The sequence below is a fragment of the Lissotriton helveticus genome, chromosome 9 (assembly GCF_964261635.1).
Source record: "Lissotriton helveticus chromosome 9, aLisHel1.1, whole genome shotgun sequence".
Lineage (NCBI taxonomy): Eukaryota > Metazoa > Chordata > Amphibia > Caudata > Salamandridae > Lissotriton > Lissotriton helveticus.
This window is the reverse complement of record NC_136070.1, coordinates 376,093,899-376,117,808: the sequence shown is the minus strand read 5'-3', so window position 1 is coordinate 376,117,808 and position 23,910 is coordinate 376,093,899. Positions and strand designations below refer to the sequence as shown.

Here is a 23,910-nt window from a genome sequence, read left to right as displayed (position 1 = left end):
CGCTTATTAGGGGAGTTTAGGCCCTTAACGTTGACTGACAAAACCTTCAGGGTCCTAGGCACAATCGCAGCCATAGCATGTAGTGAGTAGGATCCGCCCACGTTCCCCGCTCCCACCAGCGCAATGAGAGGTGACCGGAGGAGCCTTCCCCCCCGCCCACCCCATCCAGGTGACAGCTGCCACTCCATCCCTGTCCCACCACCCACCGAACCAGAGGAAATGGAAAGAGAAGAGTTTGAAAGGAAGAAAAGCGAGAGAGATAAGGAGGAGAGGAAGAGAGGGAGAGGGGAAACAATAGGAGGCCAACCATGCCTCGTAGCTACCAAGGGCAACAAAGACCAACAGGGCTGTTTTGGACTACCCCAGTCACCGGGCATCCTCTACCCAAGGGTTTGGACGCACTCAGGAATGTCACTCCCTATGGGGCAGTACAGGGGGTACCCACGGGTAGTATAGGAAGCCTCGACCCCAGTAGCCCCGCTGCTCGAACCGGAGTCAAGGACACATTACAGCTGGACGGAGCAATCGGGCATGACAACAGTCATCACTCAGCCCCTCAATGCGAACCAGGCACTGTAATCCAGGCGGGTCCCCTATAGTTCCAGGCCCACCACATGAACGGCACCGGAGGGGGACCGTCTGTTGAAGTCGGTGGCAGTGGACCCCCAAGCGCAGGTCAGGCCAAGACGTCGCGGGGGTGTAGATCATCTGTGCTATAAGGAGATCGGGGTCTCCTCCAGCAACAGTAGCAGAGTGTAGGAGTCCAGGCACCGCGAGGGGAGCCAATGCAGTCAGCAGGCCAACACAGTATCGCAGGTCAGTGAACAGGGGAACGCCCCACAGCAACGGCAAGAGCCATGGAAGAGTATGTCCCAACGAGTTCCAGGTCACGGGGTAGACGGATGTGAGGACTGACCATCCCGGTCACCCTCAAGGGAGCGGATGTGCGCTATGATGTCCTGCTTGGCCTGCGATGTGGATCTCTCATCCACTGGAGGGGAGCGACGATGTCGCCGAACCTTGGTACAGTCCGGGCGATCAGGGACTCTCTCCTGTTGTCGCGATCGTGAAGGGCTGAGGGCCGGCGATTCCGACATCTTGAGGAGTTGTGCCACCTTATGGTAGGACCGGATGACCCTGCGTTTGTCTTCCCAGCAAAAGATGAGGGCGAAGGGTGGCCCCACTGATAAGCAATGTTGAGAGCCCTCAACTTCTCCGTCACCGGCCGAAAAGCCCTCCGCCGGCGCAGGGTGTTAGGAGCCAGATCCTGGAACATTTGTATTTTGTGGCCTCCGTAGGTGAGATTGGGCTTGTCCCGTGCCGCTTTCAGGATGGCTTCTTTTTCCGTAAAGTAGTGCACCCGCGTTAGGATGTCCGGGAGGAGGCCCGCCCTGCCCGCCGGTCCGTACACCCAATGGGCACGGTCCAAAGTCGGGGGGAGGCGTCCTCATCCCCCCATACCTCATGCAGGAGCTGCGCCACGTAGGTCAGGATGTACGTCCCCTCCTCGTCAAGTGGAACACCTCGGATTCGGAGGTTATTCCGGCGGCTTCTGTTCTCAAGATCCTCCTGCTTAACCTGTAGTTCAATGTTCTGTTCTTCCAGGGCCGCCACTCTCTGCCACAGCTGCTCTTGGTCTTCCGTGCGCGCGTCAACTAGCTTCTCCAAGCCGTCCACTCTGTCGCCCAGCTCCGTAACCTCCTTGCGCAGTTCCTTGACGCATGATTGCACTTCCGAGCGCAAGGAACCTATCTCCGTCTTAAGCTCAGACATGAAGGAGGCCATAAAGGCCTGAGTCACCGGCGGTGAGTCCGCAGCCGTCTGCGAGGGGCCGTCAGCCGGCGCCGCCGCTCCAGTCTTGCCCCACATAGCCATCACCGACGTGTCTTTAGCCGTGTCCGGTTTGCCTCCCTTGGATCTCGTCATCGCCAGGCCTGCAGGTGAAAGCTATCAGCTCGTGCCACTAGGTACAAGCAGGGTGCAGCCCCGCGGGCTCAAGGGGATAGTCAGTGGGAGAAGGCTCCACACCGGGCTGCGTCACCGCAAGTCTCCTCACCCCCCTAATGATAGGGCAAAGCCCCAGACCCCCCAGGCGGCAGCAGCTCAGGGACCAGTGGCCAGGGCCCCCCGCTCACCACAGACCCAGGGCGGAGGGCACGCCGAGGTTGCACGAACAGTACAGGCATAGGACAGGACCCGGTAGTGTAGAGTGATGTTCAAGCCACCGTGTTCGGGGGTAGAGAGGCAACAGGCAGGGAGACAAGGCGTAAGAACGCACACAATTTGTAGAGGCAAGTCCCCAGGGGAAGCAACGTCTCCAGCACCTCGGCAATGCACCGCAGCCCACTCGAGCAGGCCGGATGAGGGCCACCTCCACCGTCAAGGGCCCAGGTCTAGCAGTGCCTTAAGTCCCCCCGGCAAGCTCCGCCGCCCAAACAATCCAGGGTCCACGCCACCGCTCAAAGTGCAAGGTCCCCAAGCTGCAGGGCGTAGGGCAGCTCCCAACGGCAGGCAGCACCTCCGTCCACCATCAATCAGTACCCAGCGGCAGGTCCAAAAGTCTGCAGGGCCCCAGCGCCCCCCTGACAATTTCACGCTGCCAGCCAGGAGGTCAGGGCACAGTCAGGCAAGGTCCAGTCAAGCGCGGTAGTGCGCCGCAGCTTACATCAGGGTACGGCCCGCCAGACAGGGACCATCACAGGCCCCAGGGGCCCCGGACCGACCCGCACTTCCCTCGAGGAGGGCTCACAGCACCCCACCGCTCCTCACCTTACAGGCCGAATCTCAGGGCCCCCAGCCGGGGCAGTTCGCCGTGGCCTCCCGCCTCCAAGACACACGGGATGGCGGCCAGCAGGCAGCCGAAGAAGCAGCTCCACACCGTGTCCCACGCTCCGGAGGGTCGCAGGGCCCCAGCGCTCCCTCGTCGAGCGCCGCTGCCAGGCAAGGCCCTAGCCCATAGGGGGGGGAGGGGCGCAGGCCGCAGCCCGCCAAAACTAAGCCGCCACAGACACCAGGGGCGAGGGGGCGCCTTCCACGCCGAGCTCCAACTCCCGCAGCCCCCAGCAGGTGCAGCTCACCTCCGCCTTCGCGCCGGTCACTCTGGGCTCCGTGACCAGGCGGCGCCGCCACCACTCACGTCCACAACGTCGGATGGGTGTACAAAATGGCGGCTGTTATGGCGCTCCGAGCCCGTCTCGCTCTCTCAGCGCCGCGACCCTCAGGCAAGCCAGCACCAAGGGTCCCCGCTCCCTCGGGCCTCCTCGCCTCTCACAGGGGAGCCCGTCTCCAAGACCGATGCTCGTTCCAACTTCGGGGCGCCGAGGTCTCCACTGGTCGGGACCGCTGCAGGTTACAACAGGCTCCGGCGTTGCTGTGCAATATCAAAACTCACGCCAGGGCCGCCCGTTGGAGTCCACCAGGTGACGGCCGAAGGTCACTGGTCAGAAGCAGTCCGGGCTTGGGGGGGGGGCTGCCGCCGGCCGCTCAACCAAGATGGCGGGCGCGACTGCCCGCCGGGACCCCGCCGTCACATCACAGCTCCGCAGGCAGCGCTCGGGAATTCCTCCGTCGCCCTCGCAGCACCCCACTCAGCCAGGGGTCTCCCCAAGTCCCGAAGACGGTGAGCAGCCCCCAAACTCCACTGAAGATAGCGCAAACAGGCAGCGGGGCACCGGAGCTTGTCGGAGACACAGCCTACTCCATTGCCGCCGAAGCCACGCCTCCTCTGCACTGAGTTTTAAGGTTTTCAGGTCACTACAACTGATGGTTGAGGTTGGATAATGGTTTTCATAACATCTATAATGTTAAAGGACACTCATTACTCCTTTCTATTCGCTTCCTGTTGTTCCCACAGTCAATTAGGTATGCTTAAGTAATCTGTTACCTCTATGTCTTTTTCTGCAATATCAAATCTTCATTATAAAAGAGGTTTAACTCAGGAGATTTAGTATGCCTCCAAAATAGTAGACCCCTAAAGAAAGTTTTTTGGCACAATTACTTCAAGTCTCAGCATAGGTCTAGATTTTACTTCACTATAGTTGATATTATAGAGGCTAAGTCACGTTGCATTACATAAAAAACATCTGCCATCCTCACCTTAAGTAAGTAAACTCAAGACCTCAATCCAAATTAGTTAGGTCTGTTTAAAACAAAAACCGCCCTCGGTTGTGTTTCTTGTTCCAGTAGCGGGTATCAATGTTTTCCCATAACTCCTAACAATAGGGTACCTTATTAGTGGCTGTGTATAATAACAAAAAGCTCCATATTAACCCATATGGTCATGGATGAATGTACATTATAATTAGTACAGTTATATGTGCCCCAGTCGTCTGTCTCATATCCCGATGAGCCACCCATCCCGCCGTCATATGTTTAACTAAGAGAAACATTAAGGCTTAATGTATTTAACCGTTATTAAACATTAAGTCAGGTCCTGCTCGATGGCCCCAATAGTTCATATGGCCCATGTTAGACCTGGCACCATTGGCGTGGGCCTCCCTTCCATTTTTGCTGTAGCCTCATATGTTTTTGCTGGTGTTAGATGAAGTTGAAGTTGAAGTTAAAAGCACTTATAGAGCGCACTAACACCAGGCGGTTTCATGGCGCTATGATCAGATTTAAGCAGAAAGGAAAAGGTGAAGGGAGAGCTAGGACAGTTATTACGAGGGAAAAGCTAAAGAAAAAAGGTGAGTTTTAAGAGCTTTCCGGAAATCCATATAGGTGGTTATGGACCGGATAGAAAGAGGGAGGGCATTCCAGAAGGTGGGGGCAAGGGTAGAGAACCGGAGGCCACCGTGTTTTTTCCTCTTAAAACGAGGGACTACCAAAAGGACTTGGGTCGAGGAGCGAAGGTTTCTTTTAGGGAGATAGGGCCGAATTTTTGAATTCACGAACCCAGGAGCAGTACCTGCAAGGGCCATAAAGGTGAGGCAGCCCAATTTGAAAAGGGAGCGTTGAGAGATGGGGAGCCAGTGAAGGGATTTGAGAAGAGGGGTGACATGATGATACTTAGGAAGCTGGTATATCAGGCGGGCCGCCTGATTCTAAATAAGCTGGAGGCGCCAGAGCTCATACGCCGGGAGCCCGTTGCCATAGTCCAGGCGGGAGACAATCATGGCCATGACAATGAGCTTGAGGGCCTCGACAGAGAAAAAACAAGAAATTTTACGGATGATGCGTAGGGATAAGAAGCAGGATGAGACAACGGCGCTGATCTGAGGGCGCATAGTCAGGTCTTGGCTGACTAAGATACCCAGGGTTTTTGCTTTGGCAGAAGGGGAGGGAGGGGGACCATGGGCAGGGGGCCAGAATGCAGGGACCAGGGACTGGGGAGGCTGCCGGTGAGTATCAGTTCTGTTTTGTCCGGATTTAATTTTAACTGGTTGGAATTCATCCAGTCAAATATGAAAGTGAGGACAGAACAGAGGTTAGACCTAGAGGCGTGGGAGGGGGAAAGATTGAAAATGAGCTCGAGGTCGTCTGCGTAGTTGTAGACTGACACCTCCATGTTTTGTAAAGCCAAGATAAGAGGGTGGATATAAAGGTTGAAAAGAAGAGGGGAGAGAGCAGAACCCTGGGGAACCCCACAAGTGACCGGGCGAGGAGAGGCCGAGAAGCCATCCAAATGTACGGCCTGTGTCCGATCCCCTAGAAAGGAGGTGAGCCAGGCCAGGGCAGACCCCCGGATGCCGGCGCCTCCGACACGGTCGAGAAGAATGGAATGGTCGACCGTGTCGAAGGCGGCGGACAGGTCGAGGAGAAACAGGGCCTGAGAGGAGTTGGAGTCCGCACATTGCCTGAGCTCGTCCAGGACTGAGAGGACCACGGTTTCCATCGAGTGGACTGGACGGAAGCCGGCCTGGTGGGAGGCTAGAAGGTGATTGTCCTCAATAAAGGTCGAGAGGCAGGAGGTGATATGGCTCTCTAGGGTCTTTCCTAAGAACGGGAGTAGGGAGATGGGGCGGAAATTAGGGAGGGAGGAGGAGTCAGTCCCTGGTTTTTTCAGGATGGGAGTGATGATAGCCGATTTGAAAACAGCTGGGGCAGTACCCTGTTGGATGGATGTGTTGAGGAGGGTAAGCAGGGGTCCAGGACAGTTAAGGAAGACCTCTTTAAGTATGCGGGCAGGACAGCAGTCCAAAGGGGACCCTGATTTAACTTTCCTTAGGAGACTAAGGAAAGTCTCTTCTGAAATGGGAGGGAACGTGTTAAGAAAGACAGATGGAGTGGCAGGGGGGGGGGGGAGAATGAGGGGGGAGGGCTGGGGAATGTTGTGCCTGATGGCGGCTATCTTCTCAATGAAGTAGGAATTGAGTGAGTTACAGAGGGATTGGGAGGGAACCGGTTTGGGTTGCACTCTATCTGCAGCTGCAAGATTGTGGACAATAGAGAAAATCTCCTTGGGTTTGTTACTGGCTAGGAGAATTTTAGCTGAAAAGTACTCGGTTTTGGCCGGAAAAGATAGCAGTCTTATATCCGCGAAGAAGGGCGGAGTATTGGGACTTGAGCGTGGGACAATACCTGCGCCTCCAACGGCGTTCAGCTTGTCTTAGAGAGAGTTTGAGGGTTTTGAGGTCTTCGGTGAACCATCTATTGGCCTCATGGGAGCGGCAGGACCTGACTAGCTTGGGGGGCGGCGACTAAGTCACAGGCTGCTGAGAGCCAATTGTTAAGAATAGCTGCCTGTGAGTCCGGGGAGGAGTCAACTAGGTGAGGGGATGAGGCCGCGAGGGAGGCGCACAAGGCGGGCATGTCCACACGGTTCCAATTACGGAGCCACAGGTTTTTAGGTGGGGAGAATTTATTGACAGCCCCTAAGTCGAGGGAAAAGGATATAAGCGAATGGTCGGACCAGATGCAGGGGTAGATGGACAGAGACGAGGTGGAGATATTGGCAACCCAGATCTGGTCAAGAATATGACCACCAGAGTGGGTAGGGAGGTGGATCAAGGGTGTAAAATTAAGGGAGCCAAGAGATTCGGTGAAGTCTTTGGAGGTAAGATCTTCCCGGGGGTCATGGGGCCAGAAGTTAAAATCTCCCAAAATGAGCACAGAGGAGTTGTTGACCACGAGGGTGGCCAGCAAGTCCTGTATGGCTATGATGAAATGGGGCATGGTCTGAGGGGGGCGATATAGTAGAAGGCAAGTCAGAGGGACCGCGAGGTTGATAGAACGGGCGATCAAAAAGTCTACTGAGGGAATTTGGGGGTAGGGCAAGAGTTGAAACTGAAATTTAGAGTGGAAAATTATGGCTACTCCACCACCGGCTTTCCCGTCCGGGCGGTCGGCACGTAGGACATAGTAGGATTCAGGGAGAGTAGATGCCTTGGGCCCTGTGCCACTGCTGTCCAGTGCCACAGTGCGAGTGCTCCCTATTGTAAATTGATGTATGGATTAGTGATTCCATGATTGGCTTGTTTGGTTTACTTGTCAGACCCTAGTACAGTGCACTGAGTGTGCCCAGGGCTTGTAAATCCAAATGATGCTGGTGGGCTTGCAGCACGGGTTGTGCCACCCACAGAAGCAGCTTTGTAAAAATGTGTCTAAGGTCTGCCAATGCAGAGCCTGTGTGCAGTCTGGTACTGTCATGCTGACTGGGCAAGTGCACCCACTTGCTAGTCCCTAAACCTTCCCTTTTCTTCATCTCAGACACCCGTATGGTAAGCCCAAGGGCAGGGTGCATTGTAAGTATAAGGTAGGACAAGCCCTGATGTGTGTGGCATGTCTTAATAGTGAATTACAGCCATTTTCGTTTTTCACTATGTTATGTTATGTTATGTTATGTTAATAATACTTCTATTGCGCAGAGCTGCCCCAGCCAAGGGGCGTCCCGGCGCTTCAGGAAGAGTACCCAAACAACACAACAGTACAGGGCGGAGGCGCAGGAAGCAGGAACCTAAGAGCTATGAGGGAACAGATGCGTTTTGATATCCCTCCTAAATTTCAACAGATCATCAATTGCACGAATGTGAGGTGGAAGAGAATTCCACAGCTTTGCAGCCAAGACCCGGAAGGAGCGACCTCCCGCTCTACATAGTCTAAATCGAGGGACCACAACCAAGTTTTGGCCCAGAGATCTCAGAGGTCGCGAGGGCACATAAGGCCTCACAAGATTGTCAAGAATCTGGGGGGAGGCCATCTTGAGGATCTTGAAAGAGAGGCACAAGGTCTTAAAGTGAATCCTCTGAGCCATAGGCCACTATTGCAAGGCTGCCTGTTCTCCGTAGACCAGAATGGGCAGTTAGATTAGACATTCTTATAATCCAAACTGACTCGGGGAACACGGTAGAAATTAGTTTAGTATGCCTGAACTCAGAATGCTAAAATACATCTTTTAGTGAAGTTAGTTTTAACATTCTCTGTTTGAAAATACCACTTTTAGAAAGTAGGTATTTTCTTGTCTAACTATCCAAAGCCTGCCTCTGCTAGGTTGTGTATTCCTTGTCCGCAGTTTGAGTGACAGGGTTGGGGGATTCCAAGAGACAGAATGAGTCAGCCCAGTGGTAAATAGAGAGATCTGCATCTAGATGGGTGGGAGGAGTTGCACCTGGGACCTGAATAGGGCTGTGCCTGCCTTCCACAATGCTGGCTCCACCTCCTGTGGTGTGGCTGATGTCACTGCCCTGCACTGTGAAAGAAGAGAAGGAATGATGTCAAAAAAGTGCTCCAGGGCTGTGCTTTCCCTCCACAATGCTGGCTCCACCTCCTGGGGGCGTCTGATGTTTCTGCCCTGCACTGTGAAAGGAAAGAAGGAGTCTTGTAAACAGAGTGCTCCAGAACTGGTTTGGACTGGGCAAAGGCTCCTCTGCCCTCAGAGGACAAAGGATTTTGGGGTCTAAATATTGGTACCCTGATCCCAAGAAATTAGATCACTTTTGGACTACAAGAAGAAACCTCTGCTGAGGAGAGGAACCAGAAGAAACTGAGGAGATACTATTCCTAAGCTTAAGTGCTGCTTAGGGGCTTGGCCTGCAGCGATTGCCTGACTGCCAAAGAGAGGAGAAAGAACTTTGTGTGCTTTACTTTCAACTTGTGAAGGATCTCCAAGGGCTTGGAAAAGAGCTGGCCTCCTGCTGAAGTCTCAGGGACAACAGACTTTAACCCCCAGCTCCACAGAGTTCTTTGGAAGTGCCTGCTGCTGTTTTAGGCCTTCTGAGGGACTGCGTGTCGCAAGGAGCTGGAAGCGCGACTCAACAAGGAAGAAGCATGACGCCCTCGCTGCTGTCGCAACTCCGAAGGAGGGTGTCGCCGCTGTAGCTGTCGTATTGCACTGCATCGAGAGAAACTTCTCGCAATGAAGAGGAAGCATGTCGCTGCTGCTGCCATCGCAACTCCAAGGGAGGGTGTCACCGCTGTAGCTGTCGTATTGCACCACATCGAGAGAAGTGCCTCGCAACGAGGAAGAACCGTGTCGCGGTCGCTACTGCTGCCGTCGCATCGTGAATGTCGGGGCTGTAACTGTCGTATTGCACCGCATCAAGGAAAGCGCCTCGCATCCCCCCTGGGAAGCGCGCCACCGTCGGAGCTACTGCCGTCGCATCTTGGATGTCGGCGATGTAGTTGTCGCATCGTGCAGAAGCTTCTCGCAAACGTCGGAGAAGAGTGTCGCCGCTGAAGCTGTTGCCGTCGCATCGCGGAACAAGGGTGTCACCGCTGCAGCTGACGCATCGAATCAAGACTTCTCGCATCATCGGAGAAGCGTGCCCATTTGTAGTGTTGTCACTGGGTTACTGTATGTGGTCACAAATGCTTTACACACTGCCTCTGAGATAAGCCTGTCTGCTTGTGCCAAGCTACCAAGGGGGTGAGCAGGGGTTATTTTAGGAGTGTACCCCTTACCCTGACTAGAGGCAAGGGTCCCTATTTGTCACAAGTACCTACCTGTGCCAACTAGAGACCCCCAAATCAAACAGCCCACAGTTTCTTCCGACGAAACCGCGTCCCCTAAAGTTTTGCCTTAGTCGGGATTCGGGATTCAAACACCGGCTTCCATTTGTCCCTTTTTATCTTGAGCCGCTTACGCACGTCAAGCTGACGTTACGCTCATGAGTCTATTCCGGCTATTCCGGTTTAAAAAAAAAAAACTTTATTCAAATTACAAATCCCTTGCGCGGTCGCCATCTTGGAGTACCCATATTGTATGGCTAATGTATGTTCTCGCTGCAACTGTGCCTACTATTGGTCATTATTCGATACCCTCTGACAAAATAGGCTAATTTTCTTATGTTTTACAACTCATATTATGGTTCTCCTAATTCCAAATGTATTTTTCTATTTTACAAACGACCAGGATGTTCTCAAGGCCTCTATACCTGATACGAATCATTTCTCAATGCCAACTGACAAGGTCGGTGACTTTTATTATATTTAACAGCCTATATTATAGTTCTCCTAGTTCACAATTTATTCTTCTAATTTATATGCAGACAGGTTATATTGTAAATAAACCTCACTACTAGCGTTCTCATGTTCTTTAAGATTCTACCAGACATATTATCCGACACAAACCCCTTCTTGGGCTTACCATATTCTGTCGTGGATGCATAAGTTCTCAATACATTTATGGCCTAATCTTTTTCGTCCACTGTTATATAACAGAAACAATTACTTGTGCGCCATATATTCCCCAATGCCCTAATTCTATTAAATAGAAAGGTCTCACTATTCATCCATTTCGGATGGAGTGCATTCCATCTTTGGATCCCTATGCACATCTTTAGGAAGCAATCCTCATTCAGTCCTCTTTGGTATTAAGTCCTTTCTCTATGGTATCTAGTGTTGAAATATACCATTGCTCTCTGGTTTTTCTCTTTGTTTCTATGTTACCACCTCTCCTGTTCATAGTTATTTTTTCGGCTATAAACCATTCAAACTATGTGTGTTCATGTTTTAGGTCTTTATAGTGATCTACCAGTGGGGCATTTTGTTTTCCTGTTTTCAATGCTGATTTGTGTTCCAACAGTCTCAGCCCCAGTTCACGTCCTGTTTCCCCTACATACGCAAGCCCGCAAGGACAGCGTAAGACATAAACCACATTGCAGCTCCTGCAGTTGTTTAAACTTCCTGGTGTAATCGTGTAGCCATTATGGGTGAATGATTTTGCCACGATGCAATTATTACATATGGAGCAGTTGCTGCATTTGTTATTTCCTAGGGCCTTGTCTCCATTCAGGGTGATTTGTCTCATAGGGCCGGTATCTCTATAGGTGTGGACTATATTCTTGCGTATGTTGTCATTACGTTTGAATGCAAAAAGGGGTTTGGGCAATTTTACCTCATTCCCCTCAATTAAGATGCTCCAATTAGAGTTAATGACATTTTCAAGTCCTCTTTGGTATTAGTCCTTTCTCTATGGTATCTAGTGTTGAAATATACCATTGCTCTCTGGTTTTTCTCTTAGTCTCTATGTTACTTCCTCTCCTGTTCATAGTTATTTTTTCAGTTATAAACCATTCAAACTCTGTGTGTTCATGTTTTAGGTCTTTTTAGTGTTTCGTTTCTCCACATTATCTGGATTCAACATCCTCTCACGATTGTAGAAACGACCACGCTTGAATGAATGTTTAATGAGTTTTTTCGGGTAGCCTCTGTCAGATAATTTCTTTTTCAGAGATTCAGAATGCTTATAAAAATCCTCAATGTTTGAAAAGCGGAATATAAATATGGAAGGTTGATGAGTGTGACTTGTTGAATATAGGTTCCACCCAAAGGGAACATTTCTTTTAACTCAATTTGCCAGAAGAAAAATCACAGAATCAGGAATGGTGCCTTTCTGAATGGGTTTGTTCTCACCTAAAATTCGGTTAGCAAGGTGGAATTTTTATGTGCAACTATACTGACTGGGCAAGATGTAGGAGTATTAGGGTGCAGTACCTGTAAAAGGTAGTGGACAAACATTTTACAGGTAATTCCGAAGCTGTTGAATATGTATTCCTGTGATGTGCAGCAAAAACCATTTGCCTGGGCAGGAAAAGGAAGTCAGCACCCTCAAAGTAGGCAGGGATGCGGGGGATAAAGTTTATTCTGGAGAAAAAGTGATTAATGTAAATAAATCAGAGGCACTTCAGTGTGAAGTTTTGACTTTCCGGTCAGGAAATTTGTTAATATGACCCCGAACAAAAGGCAAAATGTAAACTGAATAATTGCAGTTAATCCTTTTCTCTGTTTTTTTAGAAGCATTGTCTGGGTTTATAAATTTGTTCTTAAATTGTTTAGGAATCAGGAGCAATCTTCTCCGGTTTTGTGAAACTTAAAAATACACATGCTGCAACGTTTCCTAATATAAATAAGAATTGTTTAGTACTCTTTCTCTGTAAATCCATCGCAGTCAAAGAATTGTTCATTTAAGCTTTTATAGTTTTTCTCATTTTTTTAATAAAATGAAAAATTAAGTTGAATTCAATGTTAACCGACTCTATGAATCTATAATTACTAGGACATTATTTCATGGAATTTATGATATAAAACTGATTTTAAATATAATTGATGTTTTTTTATATGGAATACGTGTAAAACTGTGACCAAAGCCTACTATGTGGTTTTTAATAATAGCGAACGGCAGCTCATTTTCAATGCGTAATGTTAATGTCTTCCCAAATGTAGCTCTGCACACAAACATAGGACTTTTTGAAAGTCCAAAGATGTTCATCTTGCTATCAACAGTAATGACATGGGCGCGGAGTAAACCCTTAGATCCGGTAAGTTTTCATTCATGTCCAGTTCCTTTGTTTATTTCTACTTGCATGTACAGCTAATCTGACATTTGACAACATTCAGGGAGATTCTCCAAATAGATCCTTCACTGAAAATGGTGAATGTGTGTATTTGAAAAATATGTGTATATTCTTTCCATGTCGTTACAAACTACAATTATTTCTTCTTGTGAAAGTCTCCATTTAGCGTCTTAGATCACTGAAGTAATAAAATATATGTGAACAACCTTGCAAATGGCTATATGAATGGCATAACATGTGCACAATTAACAAACTAACTGGTTCTCAACTGATATATGTTGTGCAATTATTTATGGTTAAAAGAATTCTTATTGAGCATCAGATGTTCATATTACTGAAACGTTTGTCAGAAATAGTAAAACAATGGACACTACATTTGCCTTTTGTTAATTAGTGATTAACACGTAAACAGTATGGCTCTTCCAATGGCTTATTTTAATGGATGAAAACCAGGCAAATTGTGTGTTCATTTGTGTCATAAGATAACGGTCATAAATGTATGCACGTGTCGTTGCTTTCTAATGGCCCATGTGCAACACAGTGACAACATGTGGCAAAATAGATTTTTTTCATTTCAGTATAGCAAACAAAAGTGTTCTTACATATATAAAACATTAGATGCGATGCCCTATGTAAACGAAGAAGGTGCAGCCTACCTTTACAGAGTGTTCATTCCGAATATTTATGTGAAATATAACGATATTGACAAAAAGTTTGGAAAAATATTTCACTAAATGGTCATAACTTCCATCATTTGTTCAGAAAAGTAATAAGTATGAACAGAAAGAAGTACCTGATTGGAAACAGCATGAAGTGCGCGCAAAGCATCTAACTGAACAGGCAGTCAGTCACCTCCTCTTCGTGGCCATCTCTGAGGCTAGCACATATTTATGAATGATCTCTGTAAGTTCATGTGATGAAGAGGATGAATAAATTGTATGCATCTGGATGTCACGAAGGTAGAGCAATGTAGTGTTTGAGGGATTATTGTGGGGTTATGTGCAATCCAAATTAGTTTTTTTGTTTGTAGTGACTAGAATTTGCCCAATTAGAAAAAGCCTTACTGTATGATGTATTTACAGTAACAGTGATGTGAGGTAGAATAACACTATGGACAGTAGCCTTGCTGTCCAAATGGATATCAGGCATAACCCATCCATACCTTTCTAAAGAGCTTCCATGTTAAACGGGGACATGCTGATTTAAGGGGGGAGTGTTTACTCAATTATGAAACTCTTAAGAGCAGGTTGATTCATTCAGACAATGTAAGCTGTAGTTCTATACATTGAAGGGGCAAGGACCTTCGGAAAACATACAGTTAAGAGCTATCAACAGTCCAACTTAAAGAAGAAAGACCACATTTAGGCTGTGACTGTCCAAAAAGGATTTGCACCATTAGGTGGTAAAGTCACTAATGACAAAAAAAGTGACATGGTCAACAGTGCCTAATGCTACAGGCAGGTAGAAGAGAATCTGGGTGCTTGCACGTCTGCTGTTCATCAACACCTGCCAATTATCAATTCAAGAAATCAAGAGGGATTAAGTCCTATGGTGGGACAGAATCTAAGTTGAATAAGCTTATTGCCCTCCCATCCACCAAAAACTGAAGATATTTTGTGAGTGCTACCTTCAATAGATTGACAAGAAGAAAATAGATGACACTCCCAAGATTGTGTTCCAGTTTTAAGCTATATATCATAAATGTGTTTTTTTAATGGAACAGTGGGTATTCTGTGTTTTTTCAGGGACATAGTTATCACTGGTGTTGTACTCTTGTATTTGAACTGGAAGAGTTCCTCATTGATTGGAGCCACATAAGATAAATCTGTTTTTCTGTGCCCCATGATGGGCGAATATGCTACGTTATGAAGTTGTGTGGCTCCAACACGTCTCCTTGTCGGTGTCTGCTCTCAAGAGTGGTTTTCAGTGGACGGGTATCATCGTTGGAGTCAAGGTTGCTGGTGCAGTATTCAGGTTAATAATATAGGATGGTTATTTGCACTATAGAGTAGTTCTTCAACCTAGGAAACTTTAGCTCTCATGGTGGTAAATTCAAGCTTTAGTAGAAAACCATTCTTAACCATCTTGGTTTTCCAATGACCTGCCTCCTCTTTTAAGTGTTTCCTTAACTGGAGTTCATAATTCAGGATGGTCTTATTAGCTCATAGCATCACAAATCTCCCATTTTGCTGCTATGAGATGAAGAACGCTAAGCTTTGAGTCCTTTTCCTCTTGTGTGTTCTACAATCTAGTTACTGCCTTGACTACTCCTGGCTTGCTTGTCTGGTTTGAACTGTGCATTACCAGTGGTACAAAAGTTAAGCTTTTGTTTAGTTTTCGCTGTTTAGTCATGTTACACCTGAAGATCCAATTCAACTTTGTTAATCCTGCCCAATGTAGATACACTTGTAAAGTGTGGTCCTAAAAAGTCGATAAGCGACCTTAAAGTTCTTTTATGCTTTATTGGCTTTTTTATTGTAGGGCTTTTTAGAAGGACTTTCCAGGTAGCTTCAATGTGTAACTTAGTTTTTAAACTGGACAGATGTTGTGGCTTTTGTGTCTTCAAAAAGGCATAGGATAATCCACTTGGATCAACAGGAGAGGAAGGGAAAGAGATAAACACTCCTACTCCCCTCGAGATAAATCAAGAAATAAACAAAGGAGTGCATTTACGAAAAGGAAGAAGAGCAAGCATGTATTATCATTCACAGTATGAGTTTTTTCAGAAGGCCCTCAGGCCTGAAGGCCTTCTGAAAAACCGAAATTTGGTTCTCTTCACAGGAAACTCATACTGTGAATGATAATACATGCTTGCTCTTCTTCCTTTTCGTAAATACACTCCTTTGTTGATTTCTTGATAGGATAATCCACTACGTCCAGTACTTGAAAGGCTATTTGAACCGTTTGACTGTTTCCTGACTGACAAGAAACTCAATAGATCCTTTGATTTAAATGGTACCCAGAACAGTTTCAAATGAAGCATTTAGGGCATGATTATAATGTTGGGTGGACATCACGTTGTGGTCTCAGGACCAACCGACCACTGATCGGCGGTCCCTACCCCACAATTACAATGCGACCACACATGGTGCAGTCGCATACTCCAATTTCTCTATGGGAGCTTGTGCTGCAGCCGTAAACAGGCCGTAGCATAAGCTCCCATAGAGAACCTGTGTAAATCCCTGCATCGTGTGTCAGGCACCTCAGGGTGCCTGCTACACTGGTCTCTATGGCACCTACCTAAGGGTGCCACAGGGTGCAGAGATTTTCAGGGCGACACTAAAACTCCAACCTGAGGGCCAGGGGGCATGGGGGCCCTGCTAGGGGCCCCAAAGGCACTTTTCGACAGCCAATCCATGTCAGAAAGGCCGACATGGATGTGCTCTTGGAAAGTGGCATCATAATCCCAAAGGAGTAAACACCTTCCTCAATAAGAATAAAATTTACCCGGCCCCCAGGAGAGTTCCTACTCGTCCCTCGTCTCGGATGCCTGGACCTAAGATGGCCACCATGTCAGACATCCCTCCCTACACACCCTAGGTGTTTTTGATCGTGAATCTCACCACGGAGGCCCTCACAGACACGACGCAAGGACTTCCCTGCTTGACGACAGGATCAGAAGGTGCTTTTACCCCTCTGCAGGCACCTACCCGCCCGACATGCAAGCTCCAGCTCATTTCCCCCTTGCATAAGGCTGCCTGACTTCTAGATGGCCGCCACCTCGGACATTACTGCTAGTCAAACAAGCCTCTGACCAAGAAGCTCCCCTACCGGCTCCCTAAACAGTGACTCGACACCAAAACAAAAGACATCTGGAGTCTTTGGGTATGATGGTCATCTTCTGGGCCCCAACGGCGTCTACCTGACATCTCGTCCACTTAACTAACTACCAAATTCGCAGGTACGTTCCCAGGCCCCCTGACGAAGCTCCCACCCGTCCCTCACCTACAGAAGGGATGCCTGAACACAATCTTGGCTGCCACTTCGGACTTCCCAACTCACTCTGAAATGATTCCGATGTGAATCTCATCATCTTAGCCCCCGCTAACATGTTTAGAGTACTACGCCCGATGCCACGATCAGAGGGTACTTTGACCGCTCTCCAGGCACAATCCGCTCCCCACGCAAGCTCCAGTTCCACTGCTAAGAGCTGCCTATCACTAATAGGGACTTCACTTTAGATCAAAGGATCTTCGGAGCCAAACACACTCCTCTGAACCCCTGCTACACCGCCCTTCGCCTCTGCCGCAACCTAACTATCACGCCTTAAACAAGAAGCTCAACGCAAAAGTGCAATCTCCAATCATCAAGAGCACCTCACTCGTTTGACATACAACCTCTAACCACCCAGAACACTCCAGTAGATCAACAAGCCATTCCCCCTAAATGCTCCAGGATGCCGCCGGCCTTGAGTTCAGTTATGCAGTCCTGCCCGTTACAGAATCTACTTTCCCCTCTTGGGCAGAACACCTACACCATAACTTTCCCACAAAAACTCTCCTTCAAAGCAAAAAAACGCTTTAAACAGAATCTAATTAGGCAACATCCCGAAACACTCATTGTGGACACCTACCACTGCTCATCAAGAGGGCAAAGAAAAATTGACTTCATTTTCCACACCTTAAGACCGGACTCATGGGTTACCACTTTCAACTCACTCCTCCCTGTCTCAAAAACCACCCTCACAGAACATAACCGGAAACTAACTATCTCCCCCCTCAACCAACAGTCTCTCTCCGGAGACATCACCATCACCATTTTCCTGAATGGCTCCATTCTTATACAGGCGAAAGATGAAAACCTAGAGTTCTTCGACTCCCTCTTCCCCACTCTAAAGACGGCTACTGCTCTCTACCCTCACCAGCCACGCACCTCCCCCCCAGTGGCTCCAGTCAAACCCCCAAGCTGCAAATCAGGCTTCCTTCACCTCTTCGTGCACCACCGCCCATGCCTACTTATGTCACCAGCCATTCACCTCCCCTAGCCCCGTCCCTCAATTCCCCTCACCCCACGGCCACCTCCACTTCCTCCCTACCTCACAGAACTCTACCCCCCCCTCCCTCCCTTCCATCTCCCAATCCCCCGGACACCCCCCCTTCCTCCCTACCTCCCAGAACACTAACGTGCTCCATTCCACTCGGTGAAGATAACCACCTCTCCCAAAGGGGCTGCAACCCTCCTCCCTCTCGTTTCCCTGACCACATGATCTCGAAACCAGAACCTGATCCCCTTACCCCTGCTATCCCCCAGTCATTATCTCACCCCAAACCTTTTCCCCCTCTCTAGCCCCCGCCCATCTGAACCCCAACCCTGACTCAGTCCCTCCCTCCCCAACTATCCCTCCAAACAGCATCTCGCCCCATTACCCCTCTCCCTCTCCAGTTCTTTACAAACCAGAATCGATCCCTCTTACCTCTTCTCTCCCCCCACGAAGGCCCTGCCCCTTCGCCCCTCTCACTTAAGGCCCAGCTCCCCCCTCACTACCCCCCCCAGCTCCCAGGATGACACATCGCTTGGACCTTCTTGAAGCCCAGATCGGCACGCTGATCCTCGGACTAAAAGAAACCCTTTCCTCCCTAGAGAAACTCCAGCTACCCCCCATCTCGTCTCACCTCCCCTCCTCCAGCAACCTCCCATTAGGAATGACGCCCCCCCCGATCAGACCCCTGTCCCCCCCAGGCTCTCGGACTCCTCTTACTGAACCCCAGACTGAACCACAAGTTGACTGTCCCAGAAAAACCTCTTCCTCTCCCTCCCCTCAGGAAGTGAGCTCCCGAGTCGCATCCTATAAACCCCCTCCCAACCATCCTGCACAAGCTCTACACCCGCATCCCTCACCCCTTTCTTTGATCCAAGTCATCACTGGTATGAGAAGAGACCCGCCTCACCGCAAAACCGCCAGACCCCCAGCCCATCTCGCATCCCTACCCAGAGCTAATTTGGTCAACCGGAACCCGGATGCAGACCCCCCCATCAATTGCATGCTCATCAACTGCAGATCAGCCGTCAAACATGCAACTGAACTAGCCAAAACTATCCTCTCCCATGACCTAGATGTAGCCTTCATCACTGAAACATGGCTGAACACCCTATCCCCTCCCATCTTGGACACGCTGGTACCTCCCGGCTTCTCAGTTATCCAAAAAGACAGACCCATACGCAAAGGAGGCGGAACAGCAATTATCCACAGAAGTGACCTCTCCATTACTGAATCCTCCTCCCTCCTCTACAACTCCTTTGAATGCCTCTCGGTCAACATCAATTCGCCCCACCACAACCCACTCCTATGCCTTCTCCTTTACCACCCTCCAGGCAACGCTACTGTATTTGGCGAACAGCTGTCGGATCTGATCACTCAAACCGCTCTCAACGGTGACGTCAGAATAATTCCGGGCGACCTCAACCTAAGATGGAATGCAACCAAGAATCCGCTCATTCAATCTCTCACCTCCCTTCTACAAGACCACGATATGATACAACACTGCTCAGAAGAAACACACCATAGAGGAGCGATCCTTGATGCAATCATTGCGGACAAAAAGACAATTTCAATTGACCACATCATCCCTGTGGACTGGTCCGACCACCATGCCATCCTCTTTCATATCAACCACCCGGCTCTTTTCCTCCCACCCACCCAAACCTCCCCCAAGTGGGTCAGAAACTTATCGAAAGTCCCCCCTGACAAGCTACAAGATGCTCTCAGTTCTCTCCTCCCGAGCTCGACGGAGCTCCTCTCAACCACGGATCTCACCTCGCTCTATCACTCCAACCTAGAGTGTGTCCTGGACCAGCTGGCACCTAGAAAACTAAAAAAAAAAGAAGCATTCCCTCCAGGTCTTGGTTCTCCACTGACATCAATGATGAACGCAGACTCCTAAGAGCCATGGAAAGATCCTGGAGGAACAACCCCACTGCCCTCAACCGGGACCAACTCAAAACAGCTCGCAAAACCTACCTTAATCATAATAAAAGAACAAAAAGTCATCCTTCTTCTGCTCTGCTCTAGACGAGGCTAAAAACCGCCCCAAAGAACTCTTCAATATCATCAGAAACCAAACCTCCATACCCATGACAGACCGCTTAACTGCGTCCAAATCCCAGTGCGACGACTTTGCTAACTTCTTCAACGAAAAAATTGCCTCAATTGACCGATCTTGCAGCAATCTTTCCGCCCTATCAGAGTTGCACCCTACTGCTTCTACCCACTCAAGATCAACAACGGCAGCCACTCGCTGGTCTTCCTTCCAACCCATCAAAACCGAAGCGATAAGCGATCTCATTGCTTTCGCTAATCCCTCGTCTCACTCCTTTGATCAGCTGCCCTCGAGACTGACGAAAGACCTGAAACTTACTCTAGCCCCTATCTGGGCCAAGATCATCAACAGCTCCTTGAGAGATGGCTCAATCCCGGACTGCCTTAAACTAGGTCAAGTCACGCCACTCCTAAAAAATCCTGGCCTCGACCCTACGGTCTTGAACAACTTCAGACCAGTGTCAAACCTGCCGCTCTTATTGAAAATCTTGGAAAAATGTGTGCTATCTCAGCTAACACAACACCTGGAGATCTTGAATCTTCTTGACCCACACCAATCTGGGTTCAGAAAGGGCTGCAGCACAGAAACCGCAATCCTCAATGTGATGGATGACCTACACATGTCTCTCGACTCCAACCAATGTAGCCTCCTCATCCTCTTAGACCTCTCGGCAGCGTTCGACACAGTGGATCACAACCTACTACTCAATGTCCTACAGAAGAGAGCGGGTTTGGAAAAAACTGTTCTCAAATGGTTCGCCTCCTTTCTCAACAACCGCACTCAAATTATCAAAATTAAAAGCTACAAATCGGACCCCCTCCCCATTACTAGAGGAGTCCCACAGGGGTCAGTACTCTCTCCACAACTTTTCAACATCTACATGGAGCCCCTCACTACAATTCTAAGGAACTCCAACATCCCCTTTCACCTCTATGCGGACGACACACAACTCTACCTGGAAACCACTTCGATCGCAGACATCCATAGACTAAATGACACACTCACAGAGGTCCAACACTGACTCTCATCCAACCACCTCAAACTTAATGAAGAAAAGACAGAAGTGCTCCTCATCTCAAACAAAAGTGAAAATCCCCAAATACTCGAATGGCTCAAAGCCTTAAACGCCCTCAATGTTCTTTTTGTTCCTACAACCTCCGTCAAATCACTGGGGATCACTCTGGACCCAAAACTGGACATGAAAGAACACATCTCTAAAACTGCCAAAAGTGCTTTCCTTAACCTGAAACTTCTTTACAAACTTAAACCGTTCCTCCCCTTGAAAGACCTGAAACTGGCCACTCAGGCACTGGTACTCTCCAGGATTGACTATGGCATTGCTACTTTGACTGGAACAGCCAAATCTCATCTAGGTCCTTTGACGGCTACCCTGAATGCAGCAGCCAGAATGGTCACAGGAACTAAGAAATATGAGCACATCACCCCGGCTCCCAAGGACCTGAAATGGCTTCCTATTAACCTTCGAGCCAACTTCCACACAGCCTGCCTCACACACAAAGCCCTGCATACAGGTAAACCGGAATATCTAGCCAATAAACTCAAGAGAGCCGGTCAGTCCAGGACCCTCAGAAGCTCCAACACGCTGCTACTCATACCTCTGAAATCACAGAAACGCAAAAGATCTAACAAGTCCTTTGCGGGAAATGCTCCTAAGATATGGAACTCCATCCCCTCCCACAACAGGATGACCGCCTCCTTCCTGAAATTCAAGACACTACTCAAAACCTTCTTTCTTGAGCGGGCTGGATCGTAACGAGAACCACCGTCTGACTTTGATAGTTCACTATCTCTTTGGTCCTAGCGTGAACCTGATGACTCTCCCTTGATCTCCGCCATCTCGCCCTCATGTTGACACTGTATAGACTTTTGCTTGCTACCATGCTTTCCCATACTTTCCCTACCCTGCTCGACCTACCTGTTATGTTGATGCTTATTTGTATCCGCTGTGAAGCGCTCTGATACCTTCGGGTCTAGCTAGCGCTATACAAAACTTAAATAAATAAATAAAGTGATTATGCAGCCCTACCGCCTGACTGACGGGCTCCTCGAACCCGTCAGAAGTCAGCCGGATTGACCGGCCAGTTTAAATTCTGACCGCCGTAATTGTAATGTGGCGGTCGGAAGTCAAACCAGGGATGACGGTCAGAAAGGCTCTGACCAGTGGTCGGAGGCTTTCTGACCGACATCCTAATTAGCCCCTTACTCTCTAGGAAAGGCTGCGGTGAGAGTAGAGGCACATTCCTTTGCTAGCCAAGCAAGACACAAATCTTTAAACCAGCCTGACCAGAGATTTTCAACTCTCAGTTGAATAAATCTGTTTTAAGGATTGGAACTAACAGTGACAGGTTAAGAGATTACATGAAGGACTTTGCAAGAAGATGTAGGAGTGAACTTTACTAGTGAAGATGAGGGAATATCTTTGTAACATGACTACATTAGTTGATAACATAGACAATTCAAACTTAATTCTCCTTGCCTATTTGATGTCACTCAACACCTCTTGATAAAAGATATCCCCTTTAATCACTGTTATCCATTTATAGTTTTGTATATCTCAGACTCAATAGGTTTGTTATATTCCTCCTTAAAAGCGAAAGACTCTTTTTTTACTAAACAGTATAGTTGCATTTTAGCAAATAGGTACTCACTGTTGAAGTATTTACAAACTCATCTTTCTCCCATCCATGATTTGCTGCTTGTCTTCTGTTGGCACTGGCTCAGTAACAATCCAGTTTGTTGTTCTTCTGGAATGAAATTGTTATCAGAATTACAAAGTATAACGTGTATTTAGTGATTTTATGCAATCAATCAATCATTTGTAAAGCGCACTACATACCCGCGAGGGTCTCAAGGCGCTGGAGGGAGGGAGGACCGCTACTGATCGAACAGCCAGGTCTTGAGTATCCTCCTGAAGGTCAGCAGGTCTTGGGTCTGTCGTAGACTCAATGGGAGGGTGTTCCATGTCTTGGCGGCGAGGTGGGAGAAGGATCTCCCACCGGTGGTTGTTCTTCGGATGCGTGGGACGGTGGCGAGTGAGAGGTTGGCGGAGCCTAGCTGGCGGTTGGGGATGTAGAAGGAGAGCCGTATGTTGAGGTAGGCTGGGCCAGTCTTGTGGAGTGCCTTGTGTGCATGGGTGAGGAGCTTGTAGGATATCCTATTGTTGACGGGGAGCCAGTGCAGGTTTCTCAGGTGGGGGGTGATGTGGCCGTAGCGTGGTACGGCGAGGATCAGTCGTGCCGAGACGTTTAGGATGCGTTGTAGTCGTTTGATGAGCTTGGTCGGGGCTCCCGCGTAGAGGGCGTTTCCGTAGTCGAGTCTGCTGCTGACGAGGGCCTGGGTGACTGTCTTTCTTGTATCTGTCGGGATCCCTCTGTAGATCTTGCGGAGCATGCGGAGGGTGTTGAAGCAGGAGGAGGAGACGGCGTTGACTTGCTTGGTCATTGAGAGCGTTGAGTCGAGGATGATTCCCAGGTTGCGTGCGTGGTTGGTGGGTGTCGGGGCTGCCCCCAGTGCCGTCGACCACCAGGAGTCGTCCCATGCTGAAGGGTTGGAGCAGAGGATGAGGACCTCCGTCTGGTCTGAGTTCAGCTTCAGACGGCTGGTCTTCATCCAGTCGGCGACGGCCTTCATTCCTTCGTGGAGGTTGGCTTTGGCTGTGATGGGGGTCCTTGGTGAGGGAGAGGATCAGCTGAGTGTCGTCAGCGTAGGAGATTATGTTGAGGTCGTGCTGTCGGGCTACGTGTGCGAGCGGGGCCATGTAAATGTTGAACAGTGTCGGGCTGAGGGAGGATCCCTGCTCATGTAGATGTAGATTGCTGTACTTTAGGTATAATATTCTGTAGAATTAAAAATACATAATTGGATTTCTCCATTACAAAACATATACCCGCAGGCCTCATCATTCAAGAACAGCTGTATATAATTATTAAAACCTCTTGTTGAATTAGTACTGTCCAACAGAGGTCTATGAGGACTTTCTCCAAGCCAGATGGTCAAGATATTTACATATTTTTACATACGATAGTGTGTATTTACATAGTGGGTGTTCTCTTGAGGATCTGTCAAAGAGTTGGCCCACCTTGACCTACACTAAATGCCTCTGATTTACATATATTTCTTAC

General features: G+C 48.8%; 1 protein-coding gene across 2 annotated transcripts in view; it reads left to right on the top strand.

The window, feature by feature from the left end:
* The window catches only part of AK7 (adenylate kinase 7), a 344,520-nt gene that overhangs the window by 189,037 nt on the left and 131,573 nt on the right, over positions 1–23,910 (top strand). For both annotated transcript variants that reach the window (XM_078660128.1, XM_078660127.1), the window contains exon 4: positions 12,601–12,695. In XM_078660128.1, the coding sequence (XP_078516254.1) occupies positions 12,601–12,695 (95 nt within the window). The remainder of the gene's footprint in view (positions 1–12,600; positions 12,696–23,910) is intronic.